Source organism: Pelophylax lessonae (genome assembly GCF_965119305.1).
Source record: "Pelophylax lessonae genome assembly, chromosome: 1".
NCBI lineage: Eukaryota > Metazoa > Chordata > Amphibia > Anura > Ranidae > Pelophylax > Pelophylax lessonae.
The window spans coordinates 644,384,841-644,405,759 of record NC_138768.1 but is presented as its reverse complement, the minus strand read 5'-3'; the positions used below and the strand labels follow the sequence as shown (position 1 = coordinate 644,405,759).

Below are 20,919 nucleotides of genomic sequence, written 5' to 3'. Positions count from 1 at the left end.
CATCAACCAATAAGCTGACACAACCAATACAGTCCTTAACATCATACATTTATCAACACAGATTGTGGCAGAGAAGGAGGTGTTAAGTTTGAGTTTACCTTTTTGTCCCATTCAATGGATCAATAGATTAAAATGGATCATTTTTAAATCAGTAAAGATTTGAAACCTTTTGCATGGAAGCTCATTTTTAAGTTTCTCTTTAATACCTTCTCCTCTCCCCCGGCCACCCGCTAGATTTCTTTGTGATCGGTGTGGAATCGATCAGGATAAACCATGGCCTGCGGAGCGACATTAAAGCGCTCTATGGAGTTCGAGGCCCTGATGAGCCCTCAGTCTCCGAAGCGTCGTCGGTGCACCCCTCTCCCAGGATCCCCCGCCAACCCATCCCCCCAAAGGTGCGGCCTGAGGCCCGACAGTCCACTAGGCCCGCAGTCCTCTCTGCAGCCGCTGGGTGGGGACCGCCGGCTCACCCCGGAACAAATCTTTCAGAACCTGAGACAGGAATATACACGTTACCATAGACGACGGCAGCTAGAAGGAGCTTTCAACCAAAATGAAAATGGACACTCCAGTGAGGTTCAAGCCAGTACATCTCTCACAGCTCCATCCTCACCAGGTTCAGTGGTGAAGAAAGACCAACCAACATTCAGCTTACGACAAGTAGGAATTCTGTGTGAACGTCTACTGAAGGACCATGAAGACAAGATTAGGGAAGAGTATGAGCAGATTCTAAACACAAAACTAGAAGAACAATATGAATCCTTTGTGAAATTTACACATGATCAGATTATGCGACGGTACGGAACAAGGCCTACAAGTTATGTGTCTTGAATTGTTCACTTTGCCGTCTGGGTACCAGTTTTCACTTTGGGATTACGGCTGCTTAACATTCTGCCACCTGTGAGGTACCATGTTATTAATATCAGTTTTTCTTCACATCGTGTCATCCAGAGAATTTTAACGTCATTGCTGGCTGCCTTCACACTTTATTTTTTAGAAATTTTTTTTTGTTTTTTATTTTCCAGCACAGACTTTGTTCAAAGACTGCTCCTCTCAATAAGACCGACTGTAACCCAACAGGTTTTGTTTTATTTTTTGGCTTCAGGAATCTCCATTAGTGTCCCTATGTCCGAGGCTTCAGATAAAAGGACATTCTTGGAGTTTTTTAGTTTTGAATTATTTTTGCCTTGTTTGATGCACTACAATTAAGTTGAGGTTTTTTTTTTTTTCCTTTTATATTGGGAGGAGCCTCAAAAAGGATATACAAATAAAGGACCATACAGACTGTAACTGTGGTGTACTTAGTGAATAGTGATTGTAACCTGATGTATAAATAACTGCACCCTTCTGAGACTAATTCTAAAATGCAAGCTTTTATTTTTCAATTTGCATATGTTTTTGTTTGCTACCGAAAAGCATTGTTTTATTGAGTTTGTACAAAAATATCTACCAGAAGTTGAAGTGTTCAAAAGAAGGTTTTTTTTTTTTTTTTTTTCTTGTTTGTTTGGTTTTCGCATGAAAAATAATGTATAGGCAGACTGATTTTATGGGAACTGGAGCTGCTGCTTGTTTCTACCAGTTTATTGGTTTTCTACCACTTCATTTTAGGGATTGAAAGCCAAAAGCCGATTGGTTGCTGTAAGCAGCAGTCCTATTTCTCTTTGGCTCTAGTTTTTATAAATTGGTCCGAGTGTTTGTCAGACTGTACATGCAATTCCTAGCTCTTTGGGTGGCGAGGGTTTGAATGAAGTAACACATAGCCTTTATATAATATTGTGCCTCTAATGTCATTTTGAAATGGTTGAAATAAAATTACCTGGGGTGAGAAAAAAAAAAAAAAAGTTTCTCTTTAATAAAGATCAGAAGAGAAAAAATAATTTTAAGACAATGGAACAATGGAAACATTTCTCTATATGTGATTTCTGTGCATTAAAAGATGCACCTTCAAGAGGATAATAAGGGACAGATGATTTAACTCTGGGACTCAAAAAAGAAAGGCTTGGATAGTGTATAATGTTTTCTTTATAATGAATAAAGTGCAGGGGGCCCCACAAATTTGTGCAAAGTGAGACTGAATTCATGGTGGTTTTACGTGAGCTGAGAGTCTGAGTCTTAAGGAGACACAGCACCTATATATACAAAACATTTTTTAAGGTGGTGCACTACTATCTGAGTGGACTATACTTGTCAGTGTAACCTATTCTTTCACTTTTAATAAAGTTTATAGCGCTTTTGCAGTATTACACTATCCAAGTCTTTCTTTTTTGAGCCCTGGAGGTGTGGAGTTGGAGAGTTATTATCCAAGAAACATTGAGGAGGACCATGGGAGAGCAATAGTGCTTTGGAGTAAACACCTTAAAGGCTAATGTGCATCTGAACTATTTATAGCCAAATAGATCTAAACGGTAAGGTGAGAGCGGAGTGTGAATGGCGGTGTGGCCCTCTGCACTTTATTCATTATAAAGGATGTTTGAAGAATTTACAAAGCACATCATCTAGTTGCTTTACATGTTTAAGAAACTGCATTATTGGACATTTGTGTCCTTTTTTTGTTTAATAGTAAATTATATGTCATGTCACTTACTTTATGATTTTGATGTTTATATATGTTGTGATGGTTTATTTATATGCTAATCATATATTAAGAAAGTTGGCAGTTTTCTCGTCTCCATAATTATAGAGTTATCACATATTTTTATACACTTAAAAACACGAACCCTTACATGCATGGTTGTTGATATTTGATTCATCAATGTGTTGCATGACACTTTTTTATACTGACTGGTGACGGTCAGTATTAAAAAATATACATTTTTATTCAATTTTTATAAAACAAATTTACATACTATACTTTTTTCACTTTGATTGCTGTTACAGTGAAGCTCACTGTAACAGCAATGTTTTGAACTGTCATTAATGAGTTACATTCATAACAGCTGTAATTACTATTGTGTGCAATGATTGACCCATGGCTATCACATGGTACAGGGTGTTGTGCTTGGCCAAGGTAGCATGTGACAGCTGCGGTCCAATCACAGCTTCATTATAGGAATTACAACTCCCACAACCTCTGTCCATGCCCCTCAGCTGAATGACATACATGTATGTGATCCATATATAGAAAATATGCAGTATTAAGTATAACCTAATTGGTTTAAATTGGTCACTGCATGTTGTTACACTGTTGGGGGAACATGACAGCCGCCACAGGAACAAATAGACCAAAAGGGTTAAAATGTAACAAACATTGTTCTCTGTTACTTACTAGTTGCCTGTTTAACAATGCCTGTGTGTATCCCATGGCTGTCCTTTGGCTGGTGCCATTAGGGTTAATAATCCCGGCACCACCCACACTAGATAAAAAGGACCTCTTGGAGAGCACTGGGCTGACTTGAATACGTAGGCTATGCCCTCTGAAACACATTGTCTTAGCAACCCCAGAGTGTCACTTGTCAGCTGGCACAGTCTGGTGTCATGTAATCACGAAGGTGCGACCAGTCTGTCCGTGGACTCACGTTCCCCGGTCTAAATGAGTCGCTTGTGTGCAGCTTGTCAGCTACTGCATGCTGGATTTCACTCCTCTCAGTCTCTGCTCTCCCAACTTCCAGATGATCTCACTCTGTATGCTGGCCTAGAATATCTACATTAACAATCAGCTTCACATTACTCTTGTGAGTGTAGCTTGTTTTTATCTCTTATCTGCTAAATAAAAACTGTATTGCACAAGGAGCCTATGTGCTCTGTTTTCTATCTATGCGTTCACAGCTTCCAGTGTCCCGTTGGCTGATGAAGCTGCATGGTCCTGTGCATTGGTTGTTTTCAACCCCTTATTTGGCAGATCTTAGACTGCAGTACAGACTTTATGGACTGTGATTGTTCTATACTTGGGGTCACGTAGAGACTATAGTGCTTATACTGGAACTTTTTTATTTTATATGTATGTAATCCAGCCTGCTTGTGCTACCCTGCCACAGTAAATGTACTGTTTGTTAATGCATTTTTTATGTGAAAAACTCTTGTTTTGTACTTGTTTCAAGCATTAAGGTCTAACTTTAAAAAAAAAATAAAAATTACATTACTAAACGGCATTAATAGTATGCTTAACCATATAACTTAATAAGAGATTAATTCAGCAAAGGTCTTGCTTATTGAAATGTAAATGTCTGTAAGTAATGCCATTTTCTAAAACATAAATCGCTCTTTCAGAGGGCCATCAAGCATTATGCTATGTTATAAACACAAATTATTTATTAACTTGCTGTGTCCATTCAGATTACATTGATATTCACAATACAGCTCATTTTTACACATCATATATTAACTTTGTTTTGTCTGAAATAAAAAGATGATCCTTGGGGAATAACATCTGCTGTGAAAAGCAATTCAACCACAATTCTTCGCTTGTCTTCATTAGCAGAGAAGCCAAAGAAACGATGACCTTTCCTTGTTTATTTCTAAAGTGTGAGCATGAATGCTACACTGAATACTTTGACAGAAAAAAATACAGAATATTGAAAAGGTCAAGGTAGTATGCCATGCTACTACTGTGTAATTAACAGAGCATTCTCTCTCATCTCGGCATGATAGCTCATTCTTGTAGTTAATGTAGCTCTTACAAACAACATGCAGAGATTAGGAGACTGCCAGCAAAATATCAAGAAAGACTAGTTTTCACTGGGGAATGTCAGACAATGCAAAACTTTCTCCAAGCCATCACTCTTCGATATAAATGTATGGCATTACGCATATTTTAATGTTATTTGGAAAGTTGCTGTTTAAATTATTAATTCTTGAGGGGGCGTGGCTACCGCACGGCTGCATGGAAGTGTGACCGAGTAGCTCTTCAAGACCACCGGGGATTATCAGCATCAGAGGCGACCTGCCACTTCCACACAAGCACACAAGCAGCTTGATCCCTGCGCTCAAGTGATGGACTACAAGAAGAAGGAGACCAGGCAGCCTAAAAAACTCCAGCACTTCTTCCTTCCCTCTGAGCGGCCGCATGTCCAAGATGGTGATGGCGGCAGTTCACCAGCCTCCTCCAGTGGATCCTCACAGCCAGCACAGAGCCCTTCACAACTCAGTGCTGCCAAGGCACCACAGCCAGGATCACCTGCAGCTTCTGCCCCAGTGTCCCAGAGCCCTGCTAAGAGCAAACCCAGATTGTCTTCTGGATCATGTCCCTTGGAGGTAAGCAACAGCAATTTCTCTCTGAACACCACAAGGGACCTAGCTGACATTATTAACTCTTTCCCTACGAACAGCCAACCCATATCTGATACTACCCTAAAGGACATGTTAGTATCTCTGCAATGTAAAAATCAGAGGCATTCCTGAATCTGTATAAATTTCACAATTAAACCAGTATGCATGCAATTTCATGCATGCCGCATTACTATCTATCCCTGCCTCTGAAGTAGTGATCAACAGAATCACCACCTGCCCAAGCCGTCACACCTGCCTTATGACTTCCCTAGGGATGTAATTATGCGGGTCCATATTTATCATGCGAAGGACCAGCTTATGTCCACCTTCCGCAAGATGACCCAGATCCCTGAACAGTAATCCTGCCTTCAACTATATGCAGACCTATCACAGTATACACTGCTGATCACCAAAGTGCTATGCAATCATGGCATTGTCTACCACTAGGGCTACCCAACAAAAATTACCATTACTCATAATGCCAAAACCTCTGTGATAACCACTCTCAATGAAGACCTCGCACTACTTAGATCATGGGACATCCTCCTAGAGCACTAACCCATGTCTAGGGCATCTCCTCCCAAAATAAGCACCAAAGATGACTGGCAGATTGTTTCACATAAGCGGAAACATAAAAATCCTACAAAATGATAGGCCTCTACCTATCAAGATTTGGTCCTTTTATCCCCTTGCTGTGTGGTGTATCTTACCCATGATACTGCCCCTGGGAGCATCGTGCAGTATACCTGCAATCAGGCTTCATTGAAAACCATCTTCCTTTTTATTGACTGTTTTTTATTATGTTTTTTCTTGTTGCTGTTTTGCTTTTTTCGGTTCTTGGCCAGTTCCAGGTCCACTAAATGTGAAGTCTACATCCTACCCAACCTACAAGCATGATGGGCCACAATCTATCTTACCAACAAAATTCAGACTAGCGCCAGTTAATATCTAATGCCACTTCCAATGCCACCTCAAGGTAACCAGCGTTTTGCTACTGTTTTTCCACCATGGTGATTAAAGTAACATCTTTTAATGTTCACAGGCTCAATCATCCCGCAAAAAGGGCATCACTGTGGAAAGAAGCTATAAAACTGGGATGTGACTTACATTGCGTCCAAAAAATGCACTTTTTCAGCCACCCCTACCTTATCTCACAAAAGCTACCCACATATTTTTTTGGCATCTGCATCACAAAAACAAGTACTCATTGCAATTAAAAACTCTGTGGCCTTCTCACTATAGGAATCAATATGTGACCCAGACGGCAGATACCTAATTCTCCTATGCGAGATCAATAATAGACCATTTACTATAGTGAATGCTTACACTCCCAACTCGCGTCAGTTGCGATTTTGGAAAAAAATTCTCAACAAAATTTCAAAAATTAAAAAAGATCTATATTAATATGTGAGGATTTTAATCTAACAGACAATCTGCAACTAGATGTGTCTTGCAGGCCTAAATGCCCACTACCTGTGCTTTAACCACTATTCCACTTAGAGGATGTCTTTGACGTTTGGAGATGCCACCGCGCCGAAGAACGCGACTATACTTTCCACTCTTCGCGCAACAATTCTTACTCAAGGTTTGACATAATCCTGGTGGATAAGGTACTGCTCCAATCGATATCTTCCTCCATTATGCATGACATATCATGGTCAGACCACGCACCAACCTCTATAACCATAATGGAAGATTACACTCCTAGCCCTACCTATATCTGGAGAGTCAACACACAAGGGCTTGTTTCCCCCAACATGCAGCTACTATTGCCAAGCACCTTCACAAACACTTTTCAATCAATTCCCACTCTGTTTCGAACCCGGCTAATGTGTGGTGTGCCTACAAGTCTTTTATAAGGGGCATTCTTATCCAACTATGTTCAAGTATTAAGAGGCAGAGGACGTTGCAGCTTGATCAACTACTAGGAGAAATTCATACCTTAGAGTCTATAAATAAGTCCAATCCCACACAATCTGCATCTCAAACTCTTACAAAATTATGTTCAAATCTCAGGGTGATGCTGTTAGAGCAATATGATAAGCACTTTAGGGTCCTTAAACTATCATATTGCTCATGAGGAAATAAAACTGGTAAATTTCCGACAAATCAATTAAAAGCTAGGAAAATCCAAACTAAAACTGCCCCCTTGCTAGACCCACAATCTAAACATAAAATTATCAATTCAAAGAAAATAGCAGGCTCTTTTGCTCAACACTAAAGCTCCCTTTTTTTCCTATTTACTTTATTTATTATTTTAGATTTTTACACAGTTTAAAAAAATTGATAATTTTTATTCCTATTACAAGGATTGTAAACATTCCTTGTAATAGAAATAGCCATGACAGGACCTCTTTATTGTGAGATCTGGGGTCAAAAAGTCCTCAAATCTCACGAGTACACTAAAAAAGAAAAAAAAATGGTTAAAACAAAATCGTCTCTTTAAGCCAGTTGCTAAGCAATGATGTTTGACGTCGCTCTGGTCCTCCAAGACCATACAGTCGAGTGAGGGCTATCTTGCCCTCACTCTACTTCCTGTGTAAGAGATCCGGGACCAGATTGTTTTCCCTGCTGTCGGCGGGTCTGGTAAACGGGGAAAAGGACTGGGACGTGGAGGGGGGGCACCTCTTCCGCCGGACCGTAAGGGTGATCCCACAGCAAATCCGCTGCTTGGACCACCCTTACCTGAAAGCCGATTGCCCGCCGTTTAAAAAAATACCGGGGTTATGGCAGCAGATAGATGTATTTTTTATTTAGCATCAAAGGACCGACGTAAATTGACAGCGGGTGGTCGGTAAGTGGTTTAAATCAAAACGTAGCTGTGACTCAGTAGGAGGAGACAACCAGGTGTCATGGCTCAAACTAGAGCCCACAAGGGACTGATGGAATAGATAGATGATTCAGCTCAAATGAAAAATATAAGACCAAAATAAACTTTGTAAAATATATAAAGGCATCATAAATTTGACAGAAAAGAGAGACAGTCTGCATCAGTCTGAACGGTGAAAAAAAAAAGTTTAATTACCTTCATGTTCATTCAACAAAATTGAATTTGTGGATTTAATACCGAATGTATCCAATATGTTCAGGGAGAACTTCAAGTCCCAACAGAATACTAAACAAAAGTAAGACCAAAGGTCACCCTTCAATGTGTCAAAAAGAAAAAAAATATTTAAATAAGCAAAAATACTGAGTTAAAGAAATTATTATTAACACTGTTCAGAACAAAGCAGAGTGGCACATTACCTATATTTCACAGAGCCAAGTATATTCCTTCCAAGACGGGGAAGGTTTTAGAGTTCTTGGAGGTTGAACAGATATATAAGGGGGAAGATCCTCCCTCTGTGAATCAAGGCAGCTAATAAGAAAAAAACTTTCAAGCATGAGTCATCATCTACAGCCTAATCAGGGATAAACATCTCCAGTTGTCCCCCCCGCACTGCATCCTAACATTTCCCAGCATCTGACGTCATATCCGGATACAGCAACGATCAACAGAAACGGGCAGAAGTGGAGGGAGAGTAAACCTCCGCCCGAACCACGGAGCGTCAAACCGGAAGGGACGTCAGAGGCCGCTGAAGTCCAACCCAGAAGGTGGGCAAAGGCGAGAGGGGAGAGAAGCCATGATGGAGAAGGCACAAATAGGGGCAGAGTGCGCCAACACATGAAACCAGCAGGATGAAACATCCGCTGACCAGCGAAGGAGATGCCAGATGGACAAATGGCACCAACCTAAGCTAAATGCCCCAACCATAAGGTGAGGGGCTACATGTGGCTGGTGGGATCTAGTTCAACCTGGCACTTGGAATAGAGTCTCACAAAACCAACAAAAAGGCACAAAAAATAAAAAAACAATAAAACACATCCTAAATGTATAACTGATAGGACATGTTCTTTAGTGTAAAAAGTGAGTATATCGGCGCAAACAATTAACTATAAAGATCCAATATGGTGCAAAATAAAGCTGCTATACCAAACTTCGTTTACCACTACAAAGCAATATCAAATATCCAAGTAATAACGGTACAGCATTATATGAACCAAAGTGCACTCAGTGATTATATATAAACAGAAAATCAGACATACATCTGTGCAATATTGATAAAGTGCCAAAAAAGGTGCTTATAATGAGATAAATCTCAATCAATAATGATGTAATAAATACATTTAAATCATGAAGACATAAGAATAATTAAAAAGTCCAATAATATTATACAAAAACTTGTGCAAAAAAACTTGTGCAAAAAAAGCTTGAAGATGATACTTCAACCAGTGCTCACCGTAGATCTGTGTATTTCCACCACCACCACATAAATAATTGGCCTCTCACCTGAGGTTTCGACCTGTGTTTCACCACAAGGTCAAAATAAGCAGGTACAAGCAAGCAGGGGTTAACTTGCTCCTTATCTCCACTCTCCACCAGATCACTGCTGCCCAGTAATAGTCAAATATTGGAACAGGGTTCTCATCAAAGATGTGGCATAAAAAACAAAAGAGGCACAGGATCTAATGCTCTCAGTATGAACATGATTTTATTCTGGATAAGGTAGTTAAAAAACTCACATGTGTAGGCACTACATATAGTGGTCCACCCCCTACTGAGGAAGTCTAGCGTCTGATTGACGGATGACGCAACGGTTTATATGCACTATATGTAGTGCCTACACATGATAAGGAGCTTGTTAACCCCTGCTTGCTTGTACCTGCTTATTTTGACCTTGTGGTGAAACACAGGTCGAAACCTCAGGTGAAAGGCCAATTATTTATGTGGTGGTGGTGGAAACACACAGATCTACCGTGAGCACTGGGTGAAGGATCATCTTCAAGCTTTTTTTGCACAAGTTTTTTTGCACTTCATGATTTAAATGTATTTATTACATCATTATTGATTGAGATTTATCACATTATAAGCACCTTTTTTGGCACGGTAGCACTTTATCAATATTGCACAGATGTATGTCTAATTTTCTGTTTATATATAATCACTGAGTGCACTTTGGTTCACATAGCGCTGTACCGTTATTACTTGGATATGTTCTTTAGTGTAAATTACATAAGATGTTCAGAACGGCCAGATGTGAAGCCCTCCAGAAATGGTTTAAAGCTCAAAATTGTATTTAAACCTGGGAGCGAGTGGCTTTTAGAGTATATATCCAGCAGGCCTCTCTTTGTAAAAGGTTATTGTTCCAATCCCTACCTCTTCCATCAAGCTTGATAGTTTCTAAAGCCTAAAAGGTAAGTTTGGGCATGTGATAATTATGAACATGGGCTATTTGTCTACCAATGGTTGTATATATATATATCACCCAGTGCAGCCGATGAGATACGTTTTTTCCCCCTTTGCCAAAATTCCCTCTTCGTCTTCCCTATGTAGAACGCCCCACAGGGGCAGTTCATTAAATAAATGACCCCCACTGTCGAGCAATCCACATAGTGAGGTCTGTGCTTCTGACCATTAGGTAAGTTATGACATCTGGAATCAACCAAATGTTGACACCATTGGCATTTCTGACAAGGATGTGTTCCTTGATTCATTACAGCTAAAGGAGTAGAGCTATTAAATGTACTGGGCACAAGTTTGTCCTTTATAGACGGAGCCCATTAAAAGTAATTAGTAGTTTCGGGGGGATTAGCTTGGCAATTTTTTTGTCACGTTAAAGCAGATACCAATATTTTGAAATTTGTTTCCGTATGGCATTATGTTGAGAATTATACGTCATAATAAATTTGATAGGTTGCCTAGTGAGAGAAACATCAGTGACCAATTTTTTTTTCAATAGGGATGATCTTGATTGTTTTGAAGGTTTTATTAAAGGCCTTCCGTAGGCAAGTTTTAGAATAGCCACTTTGTAGGAGGCAATCTCTGAGTTGAGCTGCTGCTGCTTTGCATTTATAGTCGCTACAATTGCAACGTAGTCTCAAAAATTGGGAATAAGGAATGGATCAAATAAGAAGTTTGGAGTGGAAACTATCGGCTCCTAAAATGGTGTTACCAGCCGATGGCTTGCGGTAGAGATCACTAACCAGCATGTCCTCAGGGGTAATCTCTATGGAGACATCCAAAAAGGTAACTCTCTCTGAACCATATGATGAGGTGAATGACAGATTATAGTACATTGTATATGTAGTGTAGCCACAAAAGAATATGTTTGGTAAACCGTAGAGAGTAGTCTGAATGAAAAAAATGCGTTCCCATTCCCCCAGGTACAGATTGCCATAGGATGGGGCACAACAAGTCCCCATCCCTCCACCCTGTACCTGGAGGAAATGGGATCATACAACAAAAGGAATGACCGCACTTCCGATGAGTTTCAAAAAGGAGTGTCTTTATTCCACATCAATCGGCAAATACAGATACACACTGTGAGTGCAGGACAATCGGTGGACTCGTTTCACGACTGGATGTGTCGCTTATTCATCACCAAGTTCACTCTGGATGTGCATCGGCCATATATACACCCCATACATACAGCTGGCAACAATTGGAGTCATCAAACTAGTTGTTCCTCCCCTTGGTCAGCTGTTGGGAATCCATAGCTAGATTGCACAGACAGAGTGATCCCAACAAATCCAAACTTCAAAACACTTGTGCAAAAAACATTTTACATATATAAATGTCAATCAAAATGAATATCCATAGTGGTAAGTGCTCAAGTAAAGAAAAATAGAAAAACATCAATAATGAAAACATATTCAATGTATGTGTACGTTTATCATATATATAATAAAAAGAGAATGTATGTGTATATGAGGTATGAATAAAAAGAATATGTATTGAAGACCTTGTGAATAGCCATAAAATAAAAGTAAATTAAAAAAGTATAAAGTGATAATAATATATTGTTATAAATAATAATAATGATGATAATGTGACATGTCACAAGAAAATTCTTGATGTTTAAAGAAGCCGTTTAACCGGCCAAGAAGAAACATATGTAGTGTATTAAAAAACGGAGCAATATAATTATAAAATATATAAAAAGTATATGAAAAATACAGAGAGCTCCAATCAGTGATTTCTACCCAACAATCATAGATAGAACAATACAGTGATATATCTTTGATGAAAAATTGTATATAAATTGCCGCTTCGATATCTATAGGATACATTTTCTATAAAACATTTACAAATAGTGAAACACTAATAAACCTTGTATAAGAAAAAATCACAAGTATGTGAATCATATATAAAAAATTATTGTTTCCATATATCAATGGATATACATGATTCACCATAAAGAGTATAACATGTATAAAATGTAATGCGATGCATAGTGACATAGTTTATATTCTTCTTTGGTTGTGTAAACAGCGATAAATAACAATCAATGTAGACACATTGTAACAACCTGTTGCTGTTTTGAAGAATGTTGCAAATGTCAGTGTGCATCTCCTTTTTCATAGGCAAAATTTCTCATCTGGTGTTAAAACCACAAAACCTCTATTTGGAAGAAAGTTTTACAAAAAAGACGACCAAAAAGAGGGAGGGGGGATTGTTGGGAAAAAGAAAAAACGAAATACAAAACAAGGAAAATCGGGTATAGATAGCTATATATCAATGGGCTAGATTGGCTAAAATTAGCTCTCCATTTTAATTAATCAGCCATATTTATAGGAGACCCGATATGTTAAAATCGGCCGGTCTATGGGTAAATGTGGGAGTATTATCTCATCTAAATAGGTCTAAGCACTCAAAAATATTTTGATTATTGTGTTATTTAGTTTTTATTACTATTATAATCTATTTTGTCGCTCTGAATGCTGACCTCATCCACAAATCCCAGAGGCAGGGAAAGGAAGATTTGGGAACGAACCTCCAATGTAGTATAATAATTATGTATTATAATACTAAAGATTTATGTCAATACAGATCTATGTCTATACAGATGGCTCCAGCACTCTAGATAGAATATATCTGATATTCCATTGCTTACATGTGCACATCATATGGAGTCCGGAGCTCTATCTGTAATTCTCACAGATCTTGAGAAAAAACTTTTTTGGTGCCTTTTAAGCTCATATATGTGTACATTCAGACTAAAATGAAAAAATGAATGAATGAATGGATGAAAAATGGTCTCAAATGTTAATTACAGGGAAAACATTTCCTTATATATTTTTACTGGATGTTTTATGAGTTTTATCAAAGTTTCATTTTATGAAAAATGGTCTCAAATGTTTATTACAGGGAAAATATTCCTTTATATATTTTTACTTTTACATATTTTTACTGGATGTTCTATGAGCTTTATCAAAGTAGGGAAATATTTATGATCGTTTTTCTGGATCAATATTATACTGGTATGAATACCAGTATAACTGATAGATATTAAGTATAAAAATGTGTCACGTCCCACTCAAAATTCATACCTTCAGGTAATCTTGTATGGAGTTTAAATATCCAGAAAACTTCGCGTTTGCAAAGTATCTGAAAAATATCTCCTCCTCTTTTGGGTTTTGAGATTTTTTCAATGACTTGAACCATGACCAGGGAAATATCTCCTTCATGTAGGCCATTAAAGTGACGAGCGACATTGGTTGATTTGAAGCAACGAATGTCACTTAGATGTTCTCTAAATCTATCTTTAAGTCTCCTCGTTGTTCTGCCCACATATTGGGCCGAACACTTTTTGCAGGTGATTAGATATATAATATAATCTGAATTGCAGTTGAAAAACTTGCCTATTTTATATATCCTGCCACTAATGGTGGATTGAAAGTGGGGACTTTTTAGAATATGGGGACAGGTGACACAATCCTGTGCCCCACATCTGTAGTTTCCTCTACAGTGCAACCATGTTAGCGATGGGGGGGCCCTTTTGGTTTGATACATGCTAGGGGACAATACATTTCCCAAAGTGGCCGCCCTTTTCGCCACAATATTGAAACCCTTTCCCAGAATATCATTACATGCATGGTCTAGATATAGAATGGGTAGATGTTTATTAATTATAGATTTTATGTGGTTAAATTCTAGGCTGTATGGTAATGCCAATGTGACTGAAGATGTAGATTTGTCTTTTTTATGTTTCCTTTTTATTCTAATATTTTTGTCACTAGAGGGACTCTTTGTCGTTTGTACAACATTAGGGTCAAATTCCTGGTTTATGGGAGCAGTAGGGTTAGGTGCAGCGAGTTGCAAAAGATCAATGCGATTTCTCTCAAGGGCCAATCGATGGGCTCTGTCCAACATCCACCTAGGATAGCCTCTCTGGAGAAAGCGCTGGTATAGGGAATGTGATTCCTCTTTAAAGGTGTCATTGTCGCTGCAAATCCTTTTAAGCCTCAAAAATTGCCCCACAGGGATTCCTTTTATTGTGTGGAGAGGATGTCCCGACTTTGCATGCAATAGGCTATTACCTGCCTGGGGCTTTCTATATAGGGAGGAAACGACTCTATCTCCTGCATGACTCAAAGTAATGTCCAGAAATACAATTTTATCTAGACTGGAAACTCCCGTAAAGGAGAGGTTCAAATCATTGTTGTTCAAAAATATCATAAATGATTCAAAATCAATGGATTTATGACTAATGAATAGTAGATCGTCAATATAGCGACGGTACAAAAAAATGCTATCCCTATATGGGTTTCCACCTCCAAAGATGCGGGACCTCTCCCACCAACCCATGTAGAGATTGGCTAGGGAGGGTGAGAACTTGGCTCCCATCGCTGCCCCGCATCTTTGGAGGTAGAACATATCATCAAAAACAAAATGGTTATGTGTCAATAAATAATCAAGAATTTCTATCAAAAAAGCCTGTAAAGTAGATGACATCTCCGTGTATGTTTCCAAGCTATAGCCAACCGCTTCCAAAGCCAGAGCGTGTGGAATGGAGGAGTACAGACTGGACACGTCACACGTGATCCAGCTGTACTCCTCGGACCATACAAAAGAGTCCATAATTTTTAGCAGATGGTTTGAGTCTTTCAAATAGCTTGGAAGAACTTGCACTATATGTTGGAGTTGTCCATCCATCCATTCTCCTAGTCGTTCGTTAAGGGAGCCAATGCCTGATACAATTGGGCGTCCATGTACTGGATCCAATCCCTTGTGTATCTTTGGCAGGTGGTGAAAAATTGGTGTTATTGGGAACTCTGGGATCATGTTTTCAGATTCCCTGATGGAAAAAGCACCTATGGCTGCTCCTTTTTTAACAAGTTGCTTTAGGACATTTCTAAACTTATTGGTCGGGTCACTTTTTAATGGTTGGTATGTATTTGTGTCCATCAGTTGTCTCAAAGCTTCAGCTTTATAGTGTATTTTATCAAGAACCACTACGGCTCCCCCCTTATCCGCATTTTTGATGATGATGGAATCATCTTCCTGTAATAATTTCAAAGATTTCCTTTCATTTATGGACAGATTGTCTGCGTTAATATTTACATGTGTAGATAGGTTAGAAGCCAGCTTAAAAATGTCCTTTTCGACTAGTTTTTGGAACTTATCCATTTCAACCGATCGGGATTGTATGGGATAAAAAGATGATGGTATGTTCAAATTTACCCGTTGTGTTCCCTCATCCCTGTCTGGATATATTGAATGTGATTCATGGATTAGTTCCTCTAGTTCCGACACAGCACATTGTTCACGAAACGATAAAATTGGAGAATGTATTTGGCTATTGTCGGGAGGATTGGAGTCCAGATCGGTTCCTTCAATCATATTATCCTCAGGGTCCACAAAAAAATGTCTCTTTAACGTTAAATTTCGTACGAATTTGTTAATGTGTAATGTCGTATCAAAGGGGTCAAAATGAGTATGGGGACAAAAATTAAGTCCTTTAGATAATAAAGATGTTTCATCTAGAGTGAGACTGCGCTGAGATAAATTTACTACATTATTAAGCATTATTTGTGGTGTGTCCTCAAATTGTATTGACCATTTGACAGATCGCTGGTTTTTCTTCCCTCCTCTCCTTGTTTTGACTTTCTTGGTGCTTTTTTCTTTTTTGTTGCATTTCTGCCCCTTTTTGGCTCGTTTTTTGACTCATTGAAGGAACCCGGATTTGATCTGGGCGTCTGTGTATAGTCAATAGACGTATCGGACGATGTATAGGCTACTGATGTATCAGTGCCTGTGGCCTCCGGGTCCGAAAAGCTGACTTTTTTCTTTTGAAAATGGCGACTCCAGGTGTTCGTCTTTTTCCAAATATACACATTGTTTGTTTCATAGTCAACTTTGTCTCTTAATAGTTTTTCTTTTTTACCGCTGATCGTGTTGGTTTCCAATTTATTTATTTTGTCATTTAATTTGAGATCCAAATCCGTAAACAAAGGGTTACTTTTTAACGGGGTAATTTCTTCTTGTAGTTTGGAGATTTCATCCTGTAACCTCTTTAGTTCCAATGTTTTCGAGTCTACTATAAGTTTCATAAGTTCAAAGGAACAGGTGGAAAGTGTATCAGTCCACTGCTTTTTTAATTCTTCATTGAAGAGATCGAACGTAGGAAACTTTTTTATTCGTAGACCTCTAGGGATACGCTCCAAATCCAGGTACTCATTGATGGTGGTTTTTTCCCAATAGGCTTTGATTTCTTTCACCATAAGTTTTTCTAATTTATAGAAGAGTGGTTTTATAGAGACTGAAATGTCCTCCTTTGTTTGCTTTAAGGTAGCATGTGCTTGCTTCTGAGGGGATTTGTATTCAAGTCTCTTAAAGTCCTACTCGTGGATGGTTCTTCCATGTCCATGTATGCAACTCACAGGTGTAGTAATATATCAAAATGCCTTTGTTCAGTGAACAATGATGTATAGGAATATAAACTCCAAATAAGTATATCATAAACGACACTCACCGAGCTGGTCTGAAGTCACGGAGGAATAAGCAGAATCCAAATAGGGAAGACCGCTCTAGGTGAGGCTGGAATCAGGTGCCGGTCGGATCCGTAATCCAGGATAGCTTCATACAACAAAAGGAATGACCGCACTTCCGATGAGTTTCAAAAAGGAGTGTCTTTATTCCACATCAATCGGCAAATACAGATACACACTGTGAGTGCAGGACAATCGGTGGACGCGTTTCACGACTGGATGTGTCGCTTATTCATCACCAAGTTCACTCTGGATGTGCATCGGCCATATATACACCCCATACATACAGCTGGCAACAATTGGAGTCATCAAACTAGTTGTTCCTCCCCTTGGTCAGCTGTTGGGAATCCATAGCTAGATTGCACAGACAGAGTGATCCCAACAAATCCAAACTTCAAAACACTTGTGCAAAAAACATTTTACATATATAAATGTCAATCAAAATGAATATCCATAGTGGTAAGTGCTCAAGTAAAGAAAAATAGAAAAACATCAATAATGAAAACATATTCAATGTATGTGTACGTTTATCATATATATAATAAAAAGAGAATGTATGTGTATATGAGGTATGAATAAAAAGAATATGTATTGAAGACCTTGTGAATAGCCATAAAATAAAAGTAAATTAAAAAAGTATAAAGTGATAATAATATATTGTTATAAATAATAATAATGATGATAATGTGACATGTCACAAGAAAATTCTTGATGTTTAAAGAAGCCGTTTAACCGGCCAAGAAGAAACATATGTAGTGTATTAAAAAACGGAGCAATATAATTATAAAATAAATAAAAAGTATATGAAAAATACAGAGAGCTCCAATCAGTGATTTCTACCTAACAATCATAGATAGAACAATACAGTGATATATCTTTGATGAAAAATTGTATATAAATTGCCGCTTCGATATCTATAGGATACATTTTCTATAAAACATTTACAAATAGTGAAACACTAATAAACCTTGTATAAGAAAAAATCACAAGTATGTGAATCATATATAAAAAATTATTGTTTCCATATATCAATGGATATACATGATTCACCATAAAGAGTATAACATGTATAAAATGTAATGCGATGCATAGTGACATAGTTTATATTCTTCTTTGGTTGTGTAAACAGCGATAAATAACAATCAATGTAGACACATTGTAACAACCTGTTGCTGTTTTGAAGAATGTTGCAAATGTCAGTGTGCATCTCCTTTTTCATAGGCAAAATTTCTCATCTGGTGTTAAAACCACAAAACCTCTATTTGGAAGAAAGTTTTACAAAAAAGACGACCAAAAAGAGGGAGGGGGGATTGTTGGGAAAAAGAAAAAACGAAATACAAAACAAGGAAAATCGGGTATAGATAGCTATATATCAATGGGCTAGATTGGCTAAAATTAGCTCTCCATTATAATGGATATTATATATGTAAAATGTTTTTTGCACAAGTGTTTTGAAGTTTGGATTTGTTGGGATCACTCTGTCTGTGCAATCTAGCTATGGATTCCCAACAGCTGACCAAGGGGAGGAACAACTAGTTTGATGACTCCAATTGTTGCCAGCTGTATGTATGGGGTGTATATATGGCCGATGCACATCCAGAGTGAACTTGGTGATGAATAAGCGACACATCCAGTCGTGAAACGCGTCCACCGATTGTCCTGCACTCACAGTGTGTATCTGTATTTGCCGATTGATGTGGAATAAAGACACTCCTTTTTGAAACTCATCGGAAGTGCGGTCATTCCTTTTGTTGTATGAAGCTATCCTGGATTACGGATCCGACCGGCACCTGATTCCAGCCTCACCTAGAGCGGTCTTCCCTATTTGGATTCTGCTTATTCCTCCGTGACTTCAGACCAGCTCGGTGAGTGTCGTTTATGATATACTTATTTGGAGTTTATATTCCTATACATCATTGTTCACTGAACAAAGGCATTTTGATATATTACTACACCTGTGAGTTGCATACATGGACATGGAAGAACCATCCACGAGTAGGACTTTAAGAGACTTGAATACAAATCCCCTCAGAAGCAATGCACATGCTACCTTAAAGCAAACAAAGGAGGACATTTCAGTCTCTATAAAACCACTCTTCTATAAATTAGAAAAACTTATGGTGAAAGAAATCAAAGCCTATTGGGAAAAAACCACCATCAATGAGTACCTGGATTTGGAGCGTATCCCTAGAGGTCTACGAATAAAAAAGTTTCCTACGTTCGATCTCTTCAATGAAGAATTAAAAAAGCAGTGGACTGATACACTTTCCACCTGTTCCTTTGAACTTATGAAACTTATAGTAGACTCGAAAACATTGGAACTAAAGAGGTTACAGGATGAAATCTCCAAACTACAAGAAGAAATTACCCCGTTAAAAAGTAACCCTTTGTTTACGGATTTGGATCTCAAATTAAATGACAAAATAAATAAATTGGAAACCAACACGATCAGCGGTAAAAAAGAAAAACTATTAAGAGACAAAGTTGACTATGAAACAAACAATGTGTATATTTGGAAAAAGACGAACACCTGGAGTCGCCATTTTCAAAAGAAAAAAGTCAGCTTTTCGGACCCGGAGGCCACAGGCACTGATACATCAGTAGCCTATACATCGTCCGATACGTCTATTGACTATACACAGACGCCCAGATCAAATCCGGGTTCCTTCAATGAGTCAAAAAACGAGCCAAAAAGGGGCAGAAATGCAACAAAAAAGAAAAAAGCACCAAGAAAGTCAAAACAAGGAGAGGAGGGAAGAAAAACCAGCGATCTGTCAAATGGTCAATACAATTTGAGGACACACCACAAATAATGCTTAATAATGTAGTAAATTTATCTCAGCGCAGTCTCACTCTAGATGAAACATCTTTATTATCTAAAGGACTTAATTTTTGTCCCCATACTCATTTTGACCCCTTTGATACGACATTACACATTAACAAATTCGTACGAAATTTAACGTTAAAGAGACATTTTTTTGTGGACCCTGAGGATAATATGATTGAAGGAACCGATCTGGACTCCAATCCTCCCGACAATAGCCAAATACATTCTCCAATTTTATCGTTTCGTGAACAATGTGCTGTGTCGGAACTAGAGGAACTAATCCATGAATCACATTCAATATATCCAGACAGGGATGAGGGAACACAACGGGTAAATTTGAACATACCATCATCTTTTTATCCCATACAATCCCGATCGGTTGAAATGGATAAGTTCCAAAAACTAGTCGAAAAGGACATTTTTAAGCTGGCTTCTAACCTATCTACACATGTAAATATTAACGCAGACAATCTGTCCATAAATGAAAGGAAATCTTTGAAATTATTACAGTAAGATGATTCCATCATCATCAAAAATGCGGATAAGGGGGGAGCCGTAGTGGTTCTTGATAAAATACACTATAAAGCTGAAGCTTTGAGACAACTGATGGACACAAATACATACCAACCATTAAAAAGTGACCCGACCAATAAGTTTAGAAATGTCCTAAAGCAACTTGTTAAAAAAGGAGCAGCCATAGGTGCTTTTTCCATCAGGGAATCTGAAAACATGATCCCAGAGTTCCCAATAACACCAATTTTTCACCACCTGCCAAAGATACACAAGGGATTGGATCCAGTACATGGACGCCCAATTGTATCAGGCATTGGCTCCCTTAACGAACGACTAGGAGAATGGATGGATGGACAACTCCAACATATAGTGCAAGTTCTTCCAAGCTATTTGAAAGACTCAAACCATCTGCAAAAAATTATGGACTCTTTTGTATGGTCCGAGGAGTACAGCTGGATCACGTGTGACGTGTCCAGTCTGTACTCCTCCATTCCACACGCTCTGGCTTTGGAAGCGGTTGGCTATAGCTTGGAAACATACACGGAGATGTCATCTACTTTACA

At 38.4% G+C, this 20,919-nt stretch overlaps 1 protein-coding gene across 1 annotated transcript; it reads left to right on the top strand.

Moving 5' to 3' along the window:
* The first annotated feature begins 244 nt into the window (after nt 1–244).
* On the top strand, nt 245–1,052 carry LOC309546022 (akirin-1-like). Its single transcript, XM_082245501.1, has one exon. The coding sequence runs from the start codon at nt 274–276 to the stop codon at nt 829–831; it is 558 nt and encodes a 185-aa protein (XP_082101627.1). The 5' UTR covers nt 245–273; the 3' UTR covers nt 832–1,052.
* The last annotated feature ends 19,867 nt before the right edge of the window (nt 1,053–20,919 follow it).

What these genes read in the sequence shown, in the direction of transcription:
- LOC309546022 (XM_082245501.1), top strand. Translation starts at nt 274, where the DNA reads ATGGCCTGCGGAGCGACATTAAAGCGCTCTATGGAGTTCGAGGCCCTG.